Source organism: Barbatula barbatula, assembly GCF_947034865.1.
Source record: "Barbatula barbatula genome assembly, chromosome: 21".
Lineage (NCBI taxonomy): Eukaryota > Metazoa > Chordata > Actinopteri > Cypriniformes > Nemacheilidae > Barbatula > Barbatula barbatula.
Genome location: NC_136784.1, coordinates 19,275,160 through 19,300,683, shown reverse-complemented (window position 1 = coordinate 19,300,683; position 25,524 = coordinate 19,275,160). Strand labels below are relative to the sequence as shown.

General features: G+C 38.5%; 2 protein-coding genes across 5 annotated transcripts in view; both read left to right on the top strand.

Moving 5' to 3' along the window:
• Positions 1–4,885: 4,885 nt before the first annotated feature.
• Positions 4,886–13,801, top strand: seh1l (SEH1-like; the record flags this gene model as incomplete). 4 transcript variants are annotated; one of them, XM_079485493.1, is made up of 10 exons in its annotated part: positions 4,886–4,910; positions 6,863–7,017; positions 7,329–7,379; positions 7,586–7,732; positions 7,858–8,069; positions 8,727–8,825; positions 8,908–9,048; positions 9,169–9,326; positions 9,536–9,680; positions 12,241–13,557. In XM_079485493.1, exons 2-10 carry the CDS (start codon positions 6,907–6,909, stop codon positions 12,266–12,268), a joined length of 1,092 nt encoding a protein of 363 aa, XP_079341619.1. In that variant the 5' UTR covers positions 4,886–4,910; positions 6,863–6,906. The 4 variants fall into 4 exon arrangements, with proteins under 4 accessions (XP_079341619.1, XP_079341618.1, XP_079341621.1 ...); XM_079485492.1 differs by lacking the exon at positions 4,886–4,910 and having other exon boundaries at positions 6,753–7,017; XM_079485495.1 differs by lacking the exons at positions 4,886–4,910; positions 12,241–13,557 and adding an exon at positions 13,633–13,801 and having other exon boundaries at positions 6,756–7,017.
• Positions 13,802–14,675: 874 nt separating this feature from the next.
• The window catches only part of ldlrad4a (low density lipoprotein receptor class A domain containing 4a), a 71,730-nt gene continuing 60,881 nt past the window's right edge, over positions 14,676–25,524 (top strand). The window contains exon 1 of the mRNA XM_079484982.1: positions 14,676–14,850. The gene's annotated coding sequence lies outside the window, so the exon portion shown is untranslated. The remainder of the gene's footprint in view (positions 14,851–25,524) is intronic.

Here is a 25,524-nt window from a genome sequence, read left to right as displayed (position 1 = left end):
ACAAAAATTTGATTTAAGATTATTAATAATCTAGTAGCGGCTGAAATGTTGTAGAGTCGCCACGTCCTTTGTCCAGCTCTTTCATCACAGCATTTGTCAGGTCTTGTAACCTTGGACTGCGTAGTAAAAGTAAAGGCACTCCCGAAGAAGTCATACTTTCATAACAAAACGCTTGTACTTTATGTGATCCAATGTTGTTTGCCTACACTGTTAGATGTCGCTGTAGATTAGCAGCACATTACTGTAAAAATCCACAGTACAATACTGCATCTGTATATTACAGTAAAATACTGCAGCTCATAATGCATTCTGGGTAATTTTCATTGAGCGGGAAACTTTTACAGTAAATTTTGGTCTCGCTGTAACCTCGCTGTAGCTTTGCTGTAACGTGTAACGAAAGTGCGCCACAACGTCATCACGTCAAATCACACAGAGCCCATCCTGGCTGCAGCTGGAGGAGGATAGTCGATTTCTGGCTTTTTGGTAAGTTTTTAGTTTGGTTTATTTTATGTGTTTCATACAAAAAAATTATTTTGTTTTTGTATTTTGCACAACAGTTTGTCACAGTGTTGTTTTAAACGTGGAATGAGAGAGATATGGTCGCCAACAAACGACCATATCTCTCTCATTCCACGTTCCTCAGAAATTAAACTAAGTCAGCCCACTGCTTAAACCCGTTTTACACATCTCACTTAATGAATATAGGATTATTTCAACCATTTATGAGGGTTTTGGTGAGTTTATTTTCTGTCGAATAGTTGAAGTTCGTTTATAATGGCAAGCTAGGTAAACCGACTTGTATTTGGTAATAGATAAACTCGCGTTTGTGTTCAGATAAAATAATCTTTGACCAATTCAACTAAGATTCCTCCTAAATAAATCTCATACGAAATAACAAAGTCACTGTAAAGTAGCCCACACAGCTACCAAACTGCTTCACACAAAATGAAACGTCATATTTAACTGTGATGAGTGCGATCCATACAGATTTCATTACTAACAGATTTATAAATGTGTTTGCGGCGCTTATTTCTGTATTTACGGTATATCCGCAGAAGCAGATATGATGTTCTTTAGAGTGTTTTACATTCAGTTGGCCAAAAAGTTTTGTATGACGATATATTTGTAGCGATATTGCTTCCAACACCTCAAACCAATGCACGTACTTTGCTTAAGAGCGCTGCTGACTCCGCCTTTACGTAATGACGCTGTACGGAAAGAGGAGCGCGATCAGCTTTAAATGCATTTCCAAAAACACATTGACTTTCGCTACACCAACGGTATAGAAAATGCAATCCCAAATATTTGAACTCTTAATGTTAATGTATACAGGGGAAAACATTTAAATGATCATTTTGATACATTTTTGATTGACTATCTTAAGCGTATATAATAAACAGAATGGTTTCTAAATTTCAGCAAGTAACATATCATTATATATTTCTTCTTACAGCTCTAACGTCACAGTTTGGTCCACTTTTGCACCCTGGGCTTATGAGTTTCTGTAAGTATTGACCATGTATTTATAATACAACTTTTATTCAAATCTGTTTCTGGTTTTACTTCTGACTTTTTAGTAACACTTACAATAAGGTTATATTTGTTAACATAGGATGTTAATACATTTTAACATTTGGCAATACATTTTTAAATCAATCAATTTATCTCTGTTCACATTAGTTAATTCATAATGAATTCTCAAATATTATTAATGTTGAAAAATATATTGTTCATTGTTAGTTCATATTATCTAAACCATTAATAAATGTTATGGAATAAAACCTTATAGTAAAGTGTTAATGAATTTTATTTCACCATTTACTTCACAATTTGTAATTATTTCTATGGCTAACAGATTTTGTTATTTTTGGCTTTTTGTGTTACAGTCTCACCATTGATATTTTGGCTGGATTTGGTCATTTTTAAACCAAGCAAGTCATCCCAGGATGTCCAGTTACAACTGCAAGTCATGTAGTTTCTCGACAAAAATACCCACACCCACACAACACTCTCACACACAACACTCTCACACAGCCACACACAACACTCTTACACACGACACTCAGTTTGAATGGAACATTTTAACTACAGACCAGTGTTTTCTTTGCCAGTGTTAGATGACACCTGTCACTTTGTTGCTATTGTTTGTTTTGATATGTAATGTATGAATATTTTTGCTCACTTAAATGTTGTAATATATATAGTAGTCAACATTTGAAGTGGGTCAAAAAAGTTACAAGAAAAGGTATTGTTCTCGCCTTTTTGATCCACTTTAAATGTTGACTACTGTACATAGTCATTATATGTTGTTAATGTAATACATCATTCTTCAATACTGTTTTAAATGTTTTAATACTTTTTTTTTCAATGAAATGATTCAATAAAAAATTTGCCTGGATTGCCTTTTGATTCATAATGTCAAGTATAGCAGTTTTATAATATTAATAACTACAGATTTATATCCAAACTAGCTAAAATATATAATAATATTTGTAATTATTGCCAATACGAATTAAATAGTAATTTGTCAATATAGGTATTACAGTAAATTGCAGTAAAAATATAGTAAAAATACAGTAAAGTACTGTGTTGTATCTATACAGCAATATTTTTTTGTACTGTAGTAATCTATTACAGTACAGCACTGTAAATCAAAATACAGTAACTTACTGGCAACCGTGCTGCCAGTAAGTTACTGTAAAAATACAAGCAAATCGTTAACAGTGTACTCCTGGCAGAAGGCAGAAATTGGTAGCTCTTTGAGTTTATCGAAATATTTATTTAAACCGTTTGAAAAGGCTGAAATTGAGCAAAAGGACAATACTGTGCAGCAGACATTTACATTTATGCATTTGGCTGACACTTTTATCCAAAGCGACTTACATTGCATTATCCTATAAATTTATACATGGGTATCTGCCATCCCCTGGGATCACACCCACAACCTTGTGTTGTTAACACAATGCTCTTACCACTGAGCTACAGGACAATATTACATTACATACAGCCCTTTAGCTAAATATACTAGTCTAACTTTGACTTTTATTTTTCTTCAGATTTGGGCTAGTTCAACAGAGCACCTTGTGACTCGTATGAAGTGGACCTGCAAGCTCTGCCCATATTCTTCTGCCAACCAACGCAAAATAATAAGGCACTATAAGATAAAAAACAGACACTTCAGTAGATCTTCCCCTTACCTTGCATCTATAGTGACTGTTTGTGTTCTTTTAAGACACAAGTTGCCCTTAAAAAACATTTGTTACAGCACAAAAAATATCTGCTTCATCAGTTTCAGCCAACTATTACCCACAAATCTCGTGTAATAACGCATAGGTTACAGTGTGAATTGTGCAATTTTTCTGAGCCATGTACTATTGAGCAGTACTTTGTACTTTTTTTTTAACTGTATGTGAGTGGAGTGGAGACGGCTAAAAACGCGCCATGATTATTTTCTGGGTCATTATCACTATAAAGTGCTTTTTTTGTCCTCATTCCAAACACTGAGCCATAGTGAACATAATGCAAAATAATGATATTTTGAGGTTTTATTGTAAATGACCTAATATTGTGTTTATTAAATGCTAACTTTAGGCACAAATGTCCACCCTGTCATTGTCCACCCTGTCACCAAGCCTTCCCTGACATGGTGGACAAGTGCATTGATTTTGCTACATTTGGATATTATTTGACATATTACAACAGTAATAACACACATACTGTACCAGTAGATGCTATACATGAGTATTTTTTTTCCAGGAATGAGTCAAAGTGGAGCTGAGATAGCAAGGAGATATAGGAAACGGCGTGATGCAGACCCAGAGAGAAGAAGAAGAAAGTTCCTTGAGAAAGAGAGAGAAAATGGGAAAAAAGACAGAAAGATTGGAAAGAAGAAGGGCATTAATGAGTTCAGTAAGAGAGAAAAGGGCAATTAGAAAGAAATGGAGGGAGGCAAAAAGGCAAGGGCCAGAGCTGTTGCTTTGGTACAGTCAAAGACATCACCCAACTCTACAGATGTTCCTGAAACTCAGCCTGAGCCAGGCCCCTCCAGGTTAAAATATAAAAGTTCACATACAGAATTCATTAGAAAGTTTATATTTATTTGAAGAACAATTTTCAATTTTTATTTTCCATTAATTGTACTATTGAAGACTAACTACCCAGGTGTCATTGTGGATGTGGAATGGAAGAGTGTGAAAGTCAAGTGTTTGCACCGCTATGGCACAAACAAGTTCATCTGGTCAGGTCCCCGGGAGGACATCAGTTGGTACCATGACTGGCAGATATTTTGCTTAATGCCAGAACCACAATCTCTGAACAGGCGCTCTCTACAAATTGCTCCGTCTGTTTGGAAATATGTGGAAGATCAATTAGAGTGATGCAGAAAAGGAGTTGAATTAAAAAAGTGAATTCCTGAAATCTTTAGTTATGTTGCTTTAGTGTTACTTGTTGCTCCTGATGTTCTGCTGATGTTCTTGTTCTCTAAGTTCACCCTTTAATGCCTTTGTCCATCCTGTCATTCAAGGTCCACCCTGACATCTTGTTGTTTACCCTGTGATCTTCAACTTTTATGAAAATAAATGAAGTTAGCAAATCCATGTGTGTGATTTCTTAAAAACCTAATGATGGACAGTATCATTATTTAGTCAAATTGTCCAACAATTCTGCCGCATCATGTCATATTTCTTTTGGTCTAGTGGCAGGATCATGACAGAACCTCATGTTTAATGTGGAGAGAGGCGACTATTGTGTATTTGGCTTGCCATATGCTCTCTCTGGTCTCGTCTCTGTTCCCATCCTCTCCTTACCTCGTTATTGATTCATGCCCTACACCTGTTCCCCTCTTGATTTGGTCCCTTATTTTATGCCCTTGTGTCTTCTGTCTTGTGCTGCTGGTTCATTGTGATTGTGTGGTGAGTTCCTGTTCTAGTCTAGTCTAGTCTAGTCTATTCAGTTCATTTATTTTTAATTCAAGTGTTGTCTTAGTCTTGTCTAGTTTAGTTAGTTAATCCTTGTTCCTGTTTCTATGTTATGTTACCCCCTCGTCGTCTCACCCCCGTGATCATGACATTTTACAATCAGTATACATTGAAGATTTATTCTATAAAAACTTACAGTGTCTAATAATTCTCTTACATATATGTGTACACCCAAAATAAACAGATTTTAAGTCTCTTGCTCTGATAAGAAAAAAGTGAGGTATAGTGGCACGCGTCGACATGGATATTAAAGGGAAAGTAATCTCTCTTGGATTTGCTGCTGCAATTTGCTCTGTGTCTCGTTTCTGTAGAAACCTCAGGAGTATAATAATGACATAATAATATTGATGTGACCTGCTTTCTCATAGAAGCAAACACATGCGAATCTTAAAGCAGGAACAGTGAAGGGGCATGGGCATGGTCTCTAATACTTCGGTCAGTGTTCTTAACCCAGATAGCACACTCCTGGCTTACGTCTATTGGACATCTGCAAGACATAGTTTGCTCATCTGCAATACGCCTCGGAGACGTCTGTAATACGTCTGCTAAAGATGTAAACATCAATTTGAAAAAGCTCTGTCTCAAGCTCAAGTAGTTTTATCTCGAACAACATGTTGCCAAATTGCTAAACTATCAAAATACAAGTTCAGAAACCACATCTTTAAAACTTTACTTTATAAATCCTAACTTTATAACAGCATAGTTCCCTCCCACCCCAAATATTATCCCTCTAAGAGAACAACTCGGAACAAAATCAGGAAACTTGTCTGGCCCTTGCTTCTTCCTGTCCTTGCCCTTCCCTTACAGTAAAAACCCGGGCATTTGATCATTCATTGAAACTAGAAAACCTGCAGTTTCTCTTTAAAAGAAGCAGCACATTAAAACCTTGTGTTGAAATGAAGAGCTCATTTTTGCTCTCGCACATTGAGTTTTAACCAATGATCGGTTCAGCATTGTCATGGTGACAGGATCGCTGACTTGTCTATTTCAGTTCTGTTTCTGTGCTTTTATTTTGCAGTAAGGAACATGCTTAGGGGAAATGAATCAGAGTAAAAGTATACATTTTGTTCAGGAAATGTAGCGGAGTAAAAGCGAAAGTTTCAAGTAAAGAACAGATTCTACCAAAAACTACTTGAGTACTGCACTTCAGTATTTTTATTTTGTTACAATACAACACTGTTGGTCAGTACGTCAGAAACACTCCAGGAGTGGATCATGTTGAGGGCAGATCATCGTCAGTGGGGTGAAGGTCTGTCTGCACTGAGGGCAGCTCTAGACCCCCTTAAGATCATCCTGATCCCAGCAGTCTCGCATGGTAACTGTGTCTACAGGGAATGGTCGCTGGATCCTTCGATGTATCCAGACAAAAATGACATGTAAACTGAGCCCGAGCTTCTGCCATCATGGCATACACACATGTACAGAAAGGCTTAACACAGCCAAACTATTTTTCTAGAACTTGAGAGCTTGCTTCTGTGTTTGAGAGACAAAACGGGCGAGTCCTGCACAAACATCCATCTCATATATATATATAGGCCTATATATATATATATATATATATATTTTGTTAATATATATATATATGAAGAGTTTGGTTCCAAGATGCAAACTTAAAAAATGTTCAAAAATCACTAATTAATATCTTGCTTCTGTGTTTGAGAGACAAAACGGGCGAGTCCTGCACAAACGTCCATGTCATATATATATATATATATTAGGATCAGACGATAAACAATTAGATTTCTTCTAAAACGTAATCATGAATTCCTCCAATCCAGCAGGGGTCAGTATTCCGCCAAAGCGCTTAACATTCGGCTGAGAAATATGGCGCATGTATACTTCATCACTAATTTCTAAATATTTGATATTAGTCTTTGAACTTCCAGAGGTAGAAGTTGAGCACGATATCAAGAAGTATTTGTGCTAGAAGATGTTCGTGGCGAAAAGTATCGCGGCGGATCATAAAGATCTCATTCACGATGTTTCTTATGACTTTCACGGTCGGAGGATGGCGACGTGCTCCAGTGATCAAAGTGTCAAGGCAAGAAAACATAAACACTTTCGCAACATTATACAGAAGCGCCAGTCACTGCCTTGTCTTTATAATGCGCTTTTATTTGAATGATATTTCTTCTTTTAAGTATTTGAAATATTGGTGGGTTTAATGTAAAATGATCAAATAGGGGAATTTAAGGCAAATGTCTTATTCGTTTTTAATACGTAAAATTAAGTCATGTTCAGATTGTAACATAATTTCAAAATACTCGCCATTGTGTTCAGACAGGTTTTGCTTCTGTTGTGTTTTGTTATCAGATTTTAAACCCATTTTCTGGCTTCTCTGAACTGCTTTAGGTCTGGGATAAAGATGACAGTGGAGAATGGCACTGCACTGCTAGCTGGAAGGTGTGTGTTTTCTTTTCTACTTGTTGTGAAATGAGTTCACAGTGTTTTATGTAAGAACAAATCTCTTTTGGCACCTGTATTTTGACAATTGTGCATTATTGCAAAGCAGCTCTAAAGACAATACATCCTAAAATAAATAAAAATGTAAATAAAAAAGACACGAAAGATTTTAAAGTTTGAAACTGTATTTTGTCTATCTGCTGTAGACTCACAGTGGATCTGTGTGGAGAGTGACATGGGCGCACCCTGAGTTTGGTCAGGTGTTGGCGTCTTGCTCATTTGACCGCACTGCAGCCGTATGGGAGGAAATAGTTGGCGAATCCAATGACAAACAGCGAGGTCAAAATCACTGGGTGTGAAAGAGAAATCACTTTTTCAGAATATATTTCACACAGCGTTTGAATTTGTTTACATTTTGATATCGGTATTTCTGAAAGCTGAAGCAGTGTCACAGTTCTTCTATTGATTGTGTGTTCAGATAAAGAGAACCACGCTGGTGGACAGCCGGACATCAGTAACTGATGTGAAGTTTGCGCCAAAGCACATGGGTCTGATGTTGACAACCTGCTCTGCAGATGGTGTGGTGCGCATCTACGAAGCGCCTGATGTGATGAACCTAAGTCAGTGGTCCTTACAGCACGAGATCTCCTGCAAGCTCTCCTGTTCCTGCATCTCCTGGAACCCATCCAGGTCTCAGCAGAACACGAGTGCCTCTCGACTGGTTCGCGACCATGGGACCCACATTTTGCCATAGTCATCACCAAGCCTCGCGCGACCCCCATATATATATATATATATATATATATGAAGAGTTTGGTTCCAAAAGGAGAGAACCAAAAACTTGTTTTTTAAGTTTTTTATAATGTTATCATGTTTTTATTGTGTTAGTAAGCTGTATATTTTTGGAGTTATTATGGCTTAAATCAAAACAAACCAATTGCAGTTTGATTGATATTAATTAGTGATTTTTGAACATTTTTTAAGTTTGCATCTTGGAACCAAACTCTTCATATATATATATTAACAAAATGTTGTTAATGTTGTTTCTTTGATTGTTCATTTTGACCCACCAGTTGAGAAACACACACTACACGAAACATAATAACTTTAGCAAGTGAACTTTTACAGTCTTATACAACCTTTTGGAATGTGACACTGTTATGGTTTCATTGTAACCGTCAAAACTTCTTACATCCAATAAGACGCAATTTGTCATAGTTGGGCAGATAGCGAGTGACTAGTATTGACTAAAATGAAATGGACCTCAGCAGAAAACAAGATAAAATAAATCATTAATTTCTTGAGCGTTAATGCGCTAACCTGTATATGGTTTGTTCTGACCATTAGCTCTCGAGCTCATCCTCCGATGATAGCCGTGGGTAGCGACGACAGCAATATGACATACGGTGGCAAAGTGCAAATCTATGAGTATAATGAAAACACCAGGTATGAAATTCACCTGTAACTGTTAACTGTTACGAGCAGGTTTCCGGTGTGTTTCTAAAGAGGGTCTCTGTTAACCATACAGGAAATACGCTAAAGCGGAGACGTTGGTGACTGTAACCGATCCCGTTCATGATGTCGCCTTTGCTCCTAATCTCGGAAGATCCTTCCACGTGTTGGCAATCGCAACCAAAGACGTCCGCATTTTCAAACTCATACCACTTAGGTAACATATCTCAGTTTGTAACATTAAAAGTTTCACCACAAATACCGAACGCCTCAGCAAACACTTAGCAACACCGCTTCTTTCGTGGAGATTGATTTGTCTTGTGTGTGTGTTTGACAGGAGAGAGAGCATTATCAGCTCTGCTCCCACTAAGTTTGAGGTGCAGGTGATGGCTCAGTTTGACAGTCATAACTCGCAGGTGTGGCGCGTCAGCTGGAACATCACCAGCACTCTGTTGGCCTCCTCTGGAGATGACGGCTGTGTGAGACTCTGGAAAGGTCAGTCGTCAGCTCGGTCTGCTTCCTTCCGTTCAACGACTAATTCAAATTAGAGCTTTTAGCATATTCTTTTTCAGATCTTGTATATCATGTGCTTATCAGTTTGCTTCTTTCCAATTGTGATAAACGATACCAGGTCCCAGCTGAAAATTCTGTTGTATATGAAAAGTTTTGGGAACTGTTAGTCACGGTCTCTGTTAACTGTTCAGCCAATTACATGGACAACTGGAAGTGCACAGGGATCCTTAGAGGAGACGGGAGTCCGGTGAACGGTTCTGGACACGCGGCAGCTCTTAATGCGGTGGGGGTGTCTGCGGCGGGTCAGCTGCTTGTCGGGGCAGCTTCTGCTGGCAGGTACGTAATGCTGGTGATGTGATTTTTATCGCCGCATGTTGTGGTAAAAAACGGATGTAAGACTGAATTATTGATTTTAGTTGATGTTTGCTTACTGCAGACATTTTTTTTTAACATCCAGAAGTTATTTGCCAGTTAGCCAGTAGTTACTGCAGAAGCGGTGGCGTGTCCAGACCTTTTTGACACATTGTTCTTATACTCAACATGCTGTCATTAACGGAACAAAGAAAATATATCATTGTGATTTTACGGCATCTCTGGCTTTGGGTGTACTTCTGGAATTTGCTCTGTGTTAGGGGTGTTCGTATTGTGCCTCAGGCCTCTCGTGTTTTGTGTATTTAAACACTGACGAATTACAAACCCACGTTAAGTATAATGTGTGCATTTTATGCTTTATTTCATAACTGGAGCTGTCAGTACCTTGACGCATTCACCCTTTGTCACTCACACTTCTCTCTTTACATTTGGTCAAAGTAGGAGACAATTTTTTAAAACAAGAGTTGTAGGAGTTAAAGTAATACTTGACCGGCTGCTTGTACATTTTCCCACTTATTACACTTACATGCTACTTGCCATCAGAGAATAAAATAGACATGAAATGTGAATTTGAAAGATTTTATTAGCTCATTTAAACCAAATGCAGACCTTCCGCGAGGAAAAGCTGTTGACTTTCCGTTTTAAAGTGTAACTACGACCATAAAACATCTGTTGACGTCCATTTTGCCCAAAAAAACGAATTAAGGTTGTTTTGAAAGCTACCTTAGATTGCAACGCAACCAAACTTCAATGCACTGAAAGTGCGTAAAGACATCGTGAAATTGTCCACGCGACTCCGGTGGTTCAGTATAAATAAATGTTATGCGACGAGGAAACTTAAAGTTACCCTTTAAGGTAAGAAACAACGTTCAAATGTCACGAACCGGCAATCGGGTTAATCAGTTGTAAATATTATGTTATTAAAAGACATATTAATACTTCATTTGTCAAAAATAACCTGTCAAAATGATTTGCTGCATCCGAGTAACCTTGTGTCATTAGTTTTGAGAGGTTGTTATTTGGGAATAACGAACCTGCAAATGTCGAGACTGGCCAATCAGAATCAAGCATTCCAACGAGCCGTGTAATAAAGAATGTTGGTAACCAAACAACGATGGCACCCATTCACTTCTCTTGTACAGACACTAACCAACGCTGCTGTTGTTCGGTTAACAACACTTCTAAGAATATATGAATAGGAATAGAAAAAATATTTGTGAACTGACAATGTAGTTTCTATTACACATTTGTCATTTATATATCGTATGCAGTGTTATGGATCACTAACACATTATATTAAGGTGTATATGTCTTTCTTTCTTCAGCCGGATACAATCCAAGTAATTTTAAAAGATGGTCTGGCTCTTCCCAGCTTGCTTATGGCAATAGATAGTGTCCCACTTTTTGAAGATCAAAAAGGTGCATATATCCGTCTTTAAATTCCATACGACTTTAGGGGAATATTATATATATATACTCTAGACCAGGGGTCTCCAACGCGGTGCCCGTAGGCACCTGGTAGCCCGCATGAACTCTGTAAGGTGCCCGCTAAACACAGGGCTCACCAATAATGCTCAAGACAGTTGACAAATCTGTGACTATACCGATCAACCACGTGCTACATCGTCATGAACGTTTATTATTAGCAAGTGTTATAAGCTTTAATATATTAAAGTGCAAAAATATCTGAAAGAAAACTGAATTTGGTTCTGTGAGTGTAAAAATAAGGCCTCGTTACATGTTTAAAGTTTGAAAGTATGTTATCAACAAGTAGCCCTCTAGAGGATTTTAGATATTTTGGTAGCCCTCGCTTACAAAAAGGTTGGAGACCCCTGCTCTAGACTATGTCCGGCTAAAGAAAAAGGAAATATACACCTAGGCTGGCATAAGGGTAAGTAAATTGTGAATGAAAATGAATCAATTCCTATTCCTTCAAGAACAAAATAGCAGGGTGTCTTTGTTTTTGTCCCAGCTGCAGGTCCGTATGACCCATTCATACTGAAAGTTCATTGAATCAATTTTTTTATGAAAATAAATCATGTAAAATATAGTTACATGCCCGGTATAAACGCCCGAAAGACATTCTTACCCATTTACCTATCAGTGTGTGACTGATGTTGAGTCTGACTGTACTGAGTGCTATTGATCACCACTGATAAATGACTCCAACATCTGCGATATGATGCATTAAGATATTATAGCCCTGGAGGGCAATACTTGATGAATCTTTACATGGACAGAATGTCTTTGATCATGACTGATCTGCTGTATGTTTAAAAGACCCCTGCTTTAACTCTAATATTAATTATTATTAACTTTGTTTAAATAAAATGTGCGTTGTCAATCTTTTCGGAGTTTTGAATATTTTTGTACTCATCTCGTGATCATTTATCAGCATTATCAGTTTGTCCCTTTGTGGTGTTACTGTGTGTTACAGCCATACATTGTTTTTTGCATTTGAGCATTTCTGTTTGTGTTTGCTGTGTTGTGGATGACGCATAACCCTTTATCTTATTTTTAACAGAAAGAAAGCACAGCTGATGCCTGGCTAATGGCCTAATGTGCTGATTGGCTGCTTGCTGCATGCACAGGATTGGACAGACTGACCCCTCATCCAGCTACTAATCCAACAAAAGTGTGTGTGTGTGTGTTTTCTTCAGCAAATTATGTTTTCTATAGTTGAACACTATTATAATCCCAGTCTTAATATTATAGGATGTTGTAACATGGTTCAGTATTATTTATTTCACAACAGTTGAACTTTAGGTCATTTCTCAAAACTGATAATAATGTACGATGTGCATACTTCAAGGCAATTTTATATCAGGTTTGCATGAAAATATGAATGATATTATATTAATTATATTAGAACATGAAGCATAAATTGTTATTTAATTGATTTTCCCATTGTGACATTTTCTGCCCTTAATTCATGTAGATATTATAGCACTACACATTTTAATATATATTTTTTGTGGTGAAATAAGTTACCAATTATTTACCAGTATCTTCATATATTCTGTATTCTGAACAGTAGAGAGAGACATTGGGTGATATTGAGCCCTTTCTGCTTATGCTGCGTTTAAGAGACCTTGGGTTTAGGGTATTTCCCACCTCAGCCCGGATATCATTTCTGGAACAGCACTATTTTAATGGTAATCAATACTTGTTATCTTTAATTTTGCTTGATCCAGACGTTTTCTTTTTGTGGTTGTCTTGAATGCAGCATTAAACCTCCAGAAATGCCGCAGAAACGTTTTTGTCAGTAGGCTTCCTAGTCTGGGATATATATAAACGTAGCGTTTGTGTTGTCCATATTAACATGTCAATGAAATTCATCATATTTATCGTAGTTTATAAATCACAAACCGGTGTGTTAAATAAAGGTCGGATTTCTAGAGATGCCAAATTCACACTTAATACATCAAATCTGTACATGTATTAGTTGGGATTTAGAGACAGGAAGGAAGTAATTGAACGTGTCTCAGTGTAAAATAAACGTTGTCAGTTTGTGCTTTGACTTGAGTACTTTTAATGTTCCTTTTGAAGTTTTATGTGAAGAATTGTATTGTCTTCTCTCAAGAAGGCCTTGTGAAGGTTTGAGTGGGACTGAGAAGAGATATTTATCACAAAAGAATACGGTTTCAGTCCCACGCAGACCAAGAGCCTTTTGAAGAGTAAAACAATTATTAAAGTGCAATAGAAAGGTTATCTAGACCTGTTAATTATAGAAAATAAACTTTAAAAATGAGCCAAACTATATTGAAAGTGATGATTATTAAATCTGTGGCAATTTTTCTGTCTATTCCATTAAAATGCACATTTGCAGTTCTTTCACTCAACTCTCTCGTGCTTGTGTGTTTGTATCTCATTTATTTTGCTTATTTCGTATCGCACCCATCGTTTGTACCTACAGGTATTTCTTTCCTCATCTGGACTCCCCCAGACCTGGATCTCGACTGACCCACCTTCTGCCTCCCCCCTCTCTCAGCGAGCAAATGTACGATTCCGATCCCACCCAGGCTGTTCAGCCACGCCATCGATACACGGCCAACACCACCAATCAACCCTACGAGCACGACTGACAACTCGACTACTCGTGTGCTTTTATATGCTGTCAGTTTTGCTCAGCCTGAGTGAGGTCAAACACGGTGAACGAGTATTATCCTTTCATTTTTGTTTTAAGCATCTAAATCCGTTGTTTAATGTCCCGGTAACATTTCAACCAGAAGAAAAAATGATTATAATGTGCTATTCTTTTGCATAATCTTTTATTTTCATTAATAGTTACTTGATTTGTTTGACCATGTCTAATTTCAAAAAGGCCATAAAAAGCCAGAACTGCCATGAATAAATAACATTTTCAATTGAGCTTCATTTCTATGGCGCTTTCACAACTGTTTCAAAACAGTTTGATTGAATAAATGGGATACACACATATCAAATATGTAATGAATACAAATGCCATGGCAAAGAGTTTTATTTTGGATTTAGTCAGATGACTCCGAGCATGCAATGTTGCACATTATGTTCCGAAAATGAAGCAAACACTTCAAGTCACGATTATTGAGTCATTCCGGGACATGTTTCCTCTTCTGTATCTGTGGCAAGTGGCCAGGGCTCGAGAATATACAGTTTTGTGGCCTGATCACACACCTGTCAACCCTTTGGCCATGTCTCTCATACGAACCACACACAGTGATAGCAAACATGCTTGTTAAATCCCAGCCAGGGGGTCAGCTTCTTATGTGAACGAGTCCTTTAGGAGGGTCAATGATCTGCTCCTTTCTAGGGGTCTTTGCACGCCTTCGACAAATTCTCTGTGGTCTGATAAACATACTCATATAGTCATGTTTAAATAAAAATATTCCCATCGTACAGTCAGTGAGTTGTCAGGCGTACTCCTGTCCTTCAGGTGTCGCTGCAGCGTGCTGTAAATGACTCATGTAGGGAGAGGGAGAGAGACCGAGGGCTGGACTGACTGGAACACAACGGGAGTTTGTGCTCTGCTGAGTTTTGGCCGTGAGAGTGAGACAGTCCGTCTAGACGCTGTTGACAGGCTCGTCTGGAGGAGAGAGAGACAGACGCGTCCCTCCGCGGCTCTGCCTTCAGCGACAGCACGCGCTTTCACAACGTAAGACATTTATATCTCTCATACCAACTTGTTGTCTGTCGTATTTCTGCAAGAAAAAGCAAATGAAGTTGTTGCAGACAGTCGCAATGGAAAAGACCAGCGGCGCGCTCGCGCTCTTAAAGGGGCCGTTGCGAGTTAATTGGTGCGAGACTGCGGTATTTTGCGGTTAAAAGGCACGCATCTGTTTGTTTGGCAACTACTCAAGTAATGTTATTTATAGGACAGAGAGATAAACTTTGCTGCAAAGTAAGGCCCCGGTGTTCTGGTCTAATTAAAAGTGACTCTGGGCATGCGTAGTGAAGCTAGTGCACGCTTAGAAATATAAGCAGACATTTGTGTATTAAAATAATAAAATTCCATCACTAAATGTTTAATATGGTGTCCATTTGGTATTATTCTTGTAGGATATAATGAGTTCCCATCCGCCAGAGGTGACATCACATCAACAGAACTCAAAACAGTACTAGAGACCGAGTCACTCGCTGAGTGAAATTAAAGGGTAACTCCGACGAAAATTGTCCCACTCGCGGTCACGTAGTTTAAAATCCGGATGGCGTCCATTTCCCCCCAAAACGCAAATTTAGGTAGTTTTGGAAGGTTTCGGACTCCTCCTTCGCTGAAAGTGCACGAAGACATAGTCAAATTATCCACGGAACTCCTGTGGTTCAGTTTAAATGTAATGTAATGACACTTTTTGTGCACAAACAAACAAAACTAACGGCTATAATAAAAAAAAACGTCCTGATTTGAGTGTTAGTTTCCAGCGCGCGTTCCCGAGAGCCACAGGACACGCATAAGGTGTCAGCACCGCTGGCGCTGACGCATGCGCGTTCTGACTAGAGAACGTGTAGTCGGAAAGCTTCCAGAACTGCCTTCATTTGCGCTTTTGGGAAGAATGGAGGTCATACAGATGTTAAACTTCGCGAGGGTGAGTGATTAATGGCAGATTTTCCGTCCGAGTTACCCTTTAAGAGTCTGAGAAAGAGAAGGTCAGGTAGAGTGCATTACATTATTGGACACAGTGTTTACAGTATGGCTTGTGTCATTTTGACATTCAATTAAGCTTTTACACGCTGTTGTTTGATCGTGAATACACATAAAGAACCCCAGGGGTCATTTCGAAGGGGAATCAGAGACGCACATATTCCCTTTACCGGCGACTTAAAAACAGTAAATCCTAAAACGGCTTTTCTGTCTTTATCTTGCGGTCATTTTTAGCCGCTTAAGTAACTTAAAGTGACACTATGCCCCTAAACTTCACCCATTCTTTTGTAGTGATCCACCCACAACATGAATGACTAAAACCTGTTCCAAAAGGTAGCTGTCTTGCTTAATCTGTAAAGATTTATTTTGTTCAAATTACATTTACATTACATTTAGTCATTTAGCAGACGCTTTTATCCAAAGCGACTTACAGATGAGGAAACATTGGAAGCAATTATAACAACATAGGCAACAAAATACATAAGTGCATCAAACTAGTCCATTAAAGCCTAGCACAGTATACAAAGCTAAATTCTTGGACAGTTTTTTATGCTTTCTTTTGCAAAGAATGCAATAGTTACATTTTGCCCGGAAAAGGTTTATATATGAACTTTGTAAAGGATTTTAATTGTATAATGTCTAATTGATTTAAAACATGATCAAAAGTTAAAAGTGATGTGTTTTAAAAACAGAATAAAACAATATCGCTATCAGAATCAGCCAGTAGTGGTCTGTTCAAATAGTTATCCGTTTCTGCCAAAAAAGTCCTATTGGTTCATCCCTGCTCGCTAGGTTTTGTTGACCACTTCTTCCTCCCTCTTTCTCTCACTGTACTTCCATTTCATCTGCTTAAATCTCAGCGAGAAGTTCATCACAGAAACTCTTGTTCTTATTAAGTCCTGTGGTGTACCGGCCGCTGTCATTCTGTTATGCATAAGCAAACCCTGGATCGTGTCCTGCGGCTAATGCTACCCAAGAGAACTAGAATGCTCTGCACTGATACGATTCTTATTATAGAGATGCACAGAGATTATAAAAAATAAAGTTGTTCTCCCTGCATGTTTGTTTTTTGTTGACCTGTCTGAAGTTGATTTTGGTGCTGCTGTTGGCAGTTTTTCGTATTTTTGCTTGTTTTTTTACTCCACATTGTTTTACCAGTGACCTTATATTGTTGCGTCCAAACAGCCATAAGCCATTTAAGGGTGAAAAACAGCTGATAAAAAGCGCCAGCTTTGACTAGAGTTAGTGCAGACCAGTATGAAGCGAGTATTACACAGTCCTTTGAATCCTTCCACAAATATGTTGATAGAATGACTCACTCCTTTAGTATATTTATGGAGCTCATTCATGCGTGTTATGTACTATAGTATTGTAAATGGATCTTTATGGCTGTAGGTTTGTCAGAATGTTAAACTGACTTTTATAACCGAATAATTTTTTTTTTTACATAATTTATGTTAAATACTTAAAATACTTAGATTTTTACATCACCTGAAAGCTGAACAAATACTCTTTCCATTGACGTATGGTTTTTTAGGACAATGTTTGGCCAAGATTCAAAATCTGGAATCTGAGGGTCGAAAATTGAGAGAATTGCCTTTAAAGTTGTCTCTAAAGTAGCATAGCATATTACTCACAAAAATTACGTTTTGATATATTAACAGTAGGAAACTTACAAATGATCTTCATGGAACATGATCTTTACTTGATATCCTAATGATTTTTTGGTATAAAAGAAAATCTATAATTTTGAAGCCTGTTTGGCCCAGCCTGTATTCGTTTGGCCAACCATAATCAAGATAACAGCTACAGTCACAGCGTCGTCTTTTTTGGTCCTTGGTCCAACCAGAATCAAGATAATCGTCTCAACAGCATTTCCAGTTTTTGAGCTCAACACTTCTAACGTTAAAGGGGTGGTGCAACGGTGTCATGCATTCTGATATTTTTACAGTGTTAAATGTGCTGTCCTCTCATACTTCACATGGTCAACTTGGCAAAAATCGAGTTGGATGTATGACGTAGTATTTTTGTGCTCGATACACTCCCCCAGTGTTCTTACAGGTTTCGGAAAGTTTTTTTTAGAACATGAAAAATCGTTACGTAACAACTTTCCTTAGTCCCTTATTGGACAATTCTCTCGGAAAAGCACCAGCATGCCCTCACGAACCTCACACGGTAAGTGAAACTGTCTTCTTGGCAATGTGTGCGCACATGCTTTAGTTCCGCCTCCTCCCCCCACACACGTTGCATGTTTTCTGAAATAATCGTACAGCTTTATCTGTCTTTTTTAAAATGTGTTCAAACTATAGACTCTGCGGATATGTGAAGGGTGCGATACTGTTCTGTAAGTACTCAAGATTAACATGAGATATACAGAAACTGCCTGAATTATGACGGCTTTAAGGCATGTGGTGTATTTGAAAAAATACTTTGCAGGCCAAAAGACTGAAGAAAATGACAATCTTCAGAAGTACGCTTGCATATAGATGACTCGCGTCTAACAACCATGAACTAAAAACTTCAATTTTGCGCTCATAGTCTTCGTGCATCTTGCTGAACAGACAGCAAACAGTCCTTTTTGTTACTCGTGCACATGATTTCCAACAGCAATCATCACATTATAATACTTAACGTACATAAATCTTCACTCCTGTGGCAGTGGTTAACTGGGGAACAAGCATGTTAGCAACAAGCCATCTATGTTCCTGTTCCTAAGGTAGGGAGCCTGCTGATGATTAGGGACTAACAGACTGCTATTTTCCATATTCATTCCTCTCCATCTTTATTTTTAGCCGTTTCAGGCACTCTTCCCAGTCCACCCAGGGAGTCTCTCTGTTCTAGCTCAGTCTAAATCTCAAAATTCACCGGGTTCGAGCATCTACGGCTGTGGCGAGGAAGCAAAGGAGGCCTTTCTGCTAGTTCTTCTTTGAAGAATCTGAGTTTTATTCATGTATGCTCCATTAATATTGATCAGAGTCCTGGTTGAACGCATCTTTTTGCTTTGAAGGCTTATTGATGGATTAGTTTCCTGCTGGAATAATTCAACGGGCAGGAAGGGCTAGCGTTAGGGGAAGAGCCTTAGTTCTGAGTCTTTAGTCAAGGCCTAAACCAAGCCAAGAGGTTCTGTGAGGATGCACAAGGCTGGCAAAGATGTTTTTATCTTTCTTTGTAACAACTCAGTGCTTTAAAAATACTAGCATTCTTTTAGTATGATATTGTATATTTATTGGAAATTTCCTATGGGAAGAAAGAAAAGCATTTTCAAGTTGCTTGACTGGCACAGCAATCCATAAAAGTATGCCATTCTTATAAATTAAACCTATGGGCCTTCATTTGTTACATATATAAATTCAATTTTGGAGCCAATCATTTGCGACATTAATGTAATGTGAAAATCACTCTGCAGAAAAAGTACCCTCATGTCATTCCAAACCAGTTTTTGACTTACTTTCTTCAGTGGAACGATAAATTATTTTTAGAAATGGTTTGCATACCATGTAAGTTAATGTTGGCCAATGTTGTTGTCTTCAAAATCATACCGGCTTGGAGTGACTTTTTAGCAGTATAATAGTGTTGCTTAATGTAATGTAGATAGCATAAATCACTGGCAAAGTGAAGAAAATATTACATTCGGAAAAGATGTTTATGCATATGAAGCCAGCATATTTCTTCATGGAGAATGAATTCAAGAACGGCCTCCTGCTCTCTGGGGTGGCCACTGAAGCGTTGCCCATCCTCAGCTTTGTTTCTGATGCATTCCAGCTGAATAGTTCTTAAACCAGAAGTATTCGATTCATATGCACATCACCAGTGAAGAGGATCTTGATCTCATTCTTATACATAGTATGTAGCAGAAATGAAATACTGTTATCATATGCATGTGTCCTGAGAAAATGTATACACAAATCTATCAATGTTTGCACTAATAATTCTTATGTCACATACTATGTTGGTCGGGACATAATATCTTAGAATTTACAGTATAGGATGGACAGTTTTAAAGTATGCATTCTGATATATCTTACCAAACGAATACATAAAATAAACCGAGTTAACAAGCATTGACCACATGTTTAAACTGTGTAGCCAGAGATGAACTGACCCTTCTGGTTGAGGCTGGCTTCTCTCAAGGTTTTTTCTCCAATACCAACACTAAAGTTAAGTTTCTGGTTCCCTGCCACAGTGGCCTATAGCCTTTTCACTGGTCTACAGATGTATAAATAAGACAGTGTTTTGTTTAATGTTCCTGTAGATGGAACAGATCAGAGTGGACATTAGTACTGCTATATTCCTTCTAGAGCTACTTTGAAACAGCGTTCATATGTATAACAAAAAGCTACATTAGTTCTCTCTGCCTTTGAAGGTCAACGTGAAACTTACTTGTGTTAGCTAACATTTGAGATATCGAAAAAAATTATATTTAATGTAAAATTGCTACATTTAATGTGAGACTTTATCAATCTATTAACCAGGTGTTTGCTTTGGATAAAAGCGTCTGCCAAATGAATAAATGTGTTTGGAGGTTGACAAAATAAGAGGGCAATGGTCATTTTCATTTTAAAGATGAAAAATGTTGAGGGTTCATTACATGCCCTGAATCACTGGTCAGGAACCTTACACATATATACAGTATATATACACACCGATCTGTTTTAACTTTTGTATGTTTTATTAGATAGAAAATATTAGATGGTCAATTTTGATTTCTGTTTACACAAGCCCTTCTGTACGTCTGGTAAGCGAGCGGTCTGTAATTTGATAGTCATGGTGTGATGAGTCTGGATGACATTGCTGATCCATGCAGACATCACTTAGGCAGCTGTAGCAGTCCAGCATTCATCTGCTGACTTGAGATCAGTCTTGTACACTGAAAGTATTGCTGTGGCAGAGATAAGGGTTGGCGTTATGATTACAGAATAGGACTACGGTAAGAATTCTGGCACATTGCATTGATCCACTGTCTTTTATAAAGCATTAGAGGCACAAATGTTTTGTTCTGAGATGTTTGATAAACTGTTATCTGAATAACCTGGCAATTTAGGGCTGCATAATTTGAGGAAAATAATCGCACATTGCAATTATTGAGGTAAAAATTGCGTTGTGCGATTGCGATACGATAAACTGGGTATAATGAGTCAACTTGGTTGCTATCAAGGAAATGCACACACAGATAACTCAAAATGCTGAAATTTGTATTTCTCAACTGAGATACAATTCAAACTAGCAACAACAACTAGAAATGCACAAAGTTTTCAAATTAAAATTAAATGAAATAACAGTAACATCTTTGCATTACTGAATTAAAATAACTTAAAAAATACACTCACCTAAAGGATTATTGGGAACACCTGTTCAATTTCTCATTAATGCAATTATCTAATCAACCAATCACATGGCAGTTGCTTCAATGCATCTAGGGGTGTGGTCCTGGTCAAGACAATCTCCTGAACTCCAAACTGAGTGTCAGAATGGGAAAGAAAGGTGATTTAAGCTATTTTGAGCATGGCATGGTTGTTGGTGCCAGACGGGCCGGTCTGAGTATTTCACAATCTGCTCAGTTACTGGGATTTTAGGGTTTGCAAATAATGGTGTGAAAAGGGAAAAACATCCAGTATGCGGCAGTCCTGTGGGCGAAAATGCCTTGTTGATGCTAGAGGTCAGAGGAGAATGGGCCGACTGATTCAAGTTGATAGAAGAGCAACTTTGACACAAAAATCCACTCGTTACAACCGAGGTATTCAGCAAAGCATTTGTGAAGCCACAACACACATAACCTTGACGCGGATGGGCTACAACAGCAGAAGACCCCACCGGGTACCACTCATCTCCACTACAAATAGGAAAAAGAGGCTACAATTTGCACGAGCTCACCAAAATTGGACAGTTGAAGACTGGAGTCTCGATTTCTGTTGAGACATTCAGATGGTAGAGTCAGAATTTGGCGAACAGAACATGGGTCCATCATGCCTTGTTACCACTGTGCAGGCTGGTGGTGGTGGTGTAATGGTGTGGGGGATGTTTTATTGGCACACTTTAGGCCCCTTCGTGCTAATTGGGCATCGTTTAAATGCCACGGCCTACCTGAGCATTGTTTCTGACCATGCCCATCCCTTTATGACCACCATGTACCCATCCTCTGATGGCTACTTCTAGCAGGATAATGCACCATGTCACAAAGCCCGAATCATTTCAAATTGGTTTCTTGAACATGACAATGAGGTCACTGTACTAAAATGGCCCCCACAGTCACCAGATCTCAACCCAATAGAGCATCTTTGGGATGTGGTGGAACGGGAGCTTCATGCCCTGGATGTGCATCCCACAAATCTCCATCAACTACAAGATGCTATCCTATCAATATGGGCCAACATTTCTAAAGAATGCTTTCAGCACCTTGTTTTAATCAATGCCACGTAGAATTAAGGCAGTTCTGAAGGCGAATGGGGGTCAAACACACTATTAGTATGGTGTTCCTAATTAGTACTGGTAAATAATACGGATGTACACATTTTTAGGAAAATAATTCCAACAAACGGACATTTAAGCAGGATGTAACATATACTTTAGAAACTCTATAGAAACACACGCCACCGCCACACAAGTCGACTCGTATAGACAATGGGCATACATCTCTAAGAATGGATGTCTTGTCACGTCCACGAATGCACTTGTTTCTTTAATAGAATCAGCTTCATGTAATCGCATAGCCTGACATCGCAATTGCGCCATGATTAATTGCGCAGCACTACCTGTCATGACTGTTAGAAGTATCAAATGCCTAAATTGCTGTTAGACATTATGACCCTCTTTAGTAAATTTGAGAAATTATAAAGCACTATATAGCGTACAACAATACTATCAGTTAAATTGATAAAATTTTGAAGTTTATTAAACTAATATTGTTTTAAATATTTTAACTATTAATGAGAAACAAATTTTGCCCACATTGTGTGCCTCGCCCTATTACTGAATTTGTGATTCACGTAAGATCTTGGTTTTCTTAACACTTGCATCATCACGCTTCCTTTTGAATCATTGAAAGCAAGGTATGCCATGTTTAACAAGTCAGTTTACAGAAGTCGTTTCACTCGGCGGCCATGTTTGCAGTCCTATCTACTTGAAGGGGGGAAGACAGATATATCTCAAATCGCTAGCACTGCGATATCACAATTAAACAGCATATTTCTGATCAATAATAAAGCATGACATGAATTGTATCTTAATGTTTGTAGACTAAGCTTAAATTGCGCTAAAAATCCCTTTTCAATGTAACCTCATCTACTGCACCTGCGCACAGGCTGGCAAGTGCTCACGAGAGCTACTGTTCATATTTATTTTGTATTTATAAAAACATAAATATGCATATAGTTGATGCACATGCTTATATTTAAGAAAACATTTATATATAATTAAATGTATTGGTACATATAGATAAATACATGTAAATATTTCCTTAATATGTATATGTGTATGTGTTTATAAATACATATTAATATGCAAAGTACACAGACAAATATTATGTAAACACAAACTTTTATTCTGGATGCGATTAATCGAGATTACTCATTTGGCGGCCCTATTCATTTCTTTGTTCAAATTATGCTTTGTGCAAGGTAGAGAACACAATTATGTCTATTGTGACAATTTCATGTTACCAAATTATATGTTTTATAATTAAAATCTTTACTGCCCTGAAATTGAGTCATCTAAGAAATTAAATCCACAAGCTCAACCTGCAACCCTGCTGCCAAAGTCATTGTATAAATATAAATGTTATTTAAATGCGAAATAAAAGTTTGTCAGCCACTACAAACCAACTTTTACTTCCAAAGAAGCTAACCCCATATTGAATAATAAACAAGTTACGCAAAATATGCAACCCTTTTAGCCATCCAGGCTCTGTCTTTTTGTTGTTTGATTTCAAGCCTATTTAAACACACAAGGGTTTAACTCTAGTGCTTAATGCGCAAGGCGATGCAGACGCATGCGAACGTTGAAACCCATCTGTCTAGCTCTTGTTTACATAGAAAAATGGTGGGAAAGTAGCGCCACGGGATGGAAAATCACGTTGTCTTTGAATTGCCGTGCCTGTCACTGTAGTTCACAGCACGGCACACACATACTTTGTGCAGTTATTCGCGTGTTCTGTACAGTAATGAAAACAGGTCATACCACAACAAAATGTGCACTCACACAAATGCTCCCTAATATATTTTGAGGTCGCACAGGTTAAATATAGAGAGCATATGCACCTGAAATAGTCCGATTTCGAGCCCAGCTCTCCATCGTGCCAATTGCGGGAGTATAATGTGTTCTTGCGAGACCAGTCGAATCTCGCGAGAAACATCGGATCTCGTCACACCCCTACCTCTTCGCTGGAGTACGATTATTCCTGGAAAAATACAACCTGTGGGGGGAGTAACTAAATCACGAGCACACAATAGCCTACATTAACCCTGCCTAACTATTGATTCACTATAACGTGTTGTTTACATTATGCACGTTCACGCCGATTGCCATAAACACAGACATATGACTTAGTTTCACCTACCGAATGCAGTTCGTGTCCGGCATCTTTTTGTGCTGGGACTGCTCCATCTATCAGTTTCAAACGATCTGCAAATCCAGATTTATATCCATCGTTTATATAACGTCCATCATTGAAATGCTGTGAACAGTCAGACACACCTAAACTTCACCATTGCAAGAGTGATGAGCTGCAGGCCCACAGCGCAGCTAATCTGGATGGTAAGTGGGTCTCACTCGTCGGTTTGGTGCGTGGGCGGCCTATTTACATTTACATTTATTCTTTTGGCAGACGCTTTTATCCAAAGCGACTTACAAGTAGGAGATCATATAAAGATTTTTTCAAGACGCTGTAACAGTACCGTTAGTTTACAAGGCCATGCTACTAGGCCTCCTTTCACTGACCGTTTGCCGGCCCTGTTATTTGACCTGTTGGTGGAAAGTGCCTTATACAGTACGTGGGCTTTGATTGCTTGATACTGAATCCTGGCAACAGACGCCACAAAACAGCATTGTGACACTGTCAGTCTTCGTGATCGGTTTCTTCCACTGGCTACAGATTCATGTATGGACATTTCGGCTGCTGCCACCTAACATGCCCATAAGTGGAGAGGCAGACAGCTCCTCGCCTGCAGCCTGCCCACGTCTCGCTGTCTCTCTCTCGGCCTCCCTCCCCCTCTTCTCTTCCTGGCACGAGGAGAGAGATCCAAGAGAAGCCTGCATTCCGGCAGCATAGCAGGAAAGCTTCCTGACACAGGCGGGGAATGCGTGACGTCCCGTTCCGACCGCGCGGTCAAACTGCTCCCTCCCCATGGCCTGTGTTTGGCCAAACTCGGTTGGCCTGAAAGAGAAAGGTCTCACAGCGGAGCGTAAGTCTCGGGCTATAGACAGACTGTTCTTTGATTTACCAACCCACAACCATTGTGTATAGCGTTGTGGCAATGTTGTGGCTGAAAAGAGTTTTTGCTTAACATTAAGAAACCAGAATCTTTAAAGGAGTAATTCACCTTCAAAATGAAAATTCTGTCATCATTTAATGACAATTTCAAACCTGTATGACCTTCTTTCTTCTGCAGAACAAAAATGAAGATATTTTGAAGACTGATGGTAACAGAACAGCACAGCCCCCCATTCACTTCTATTTTAACCAATGCAAGTGAATGG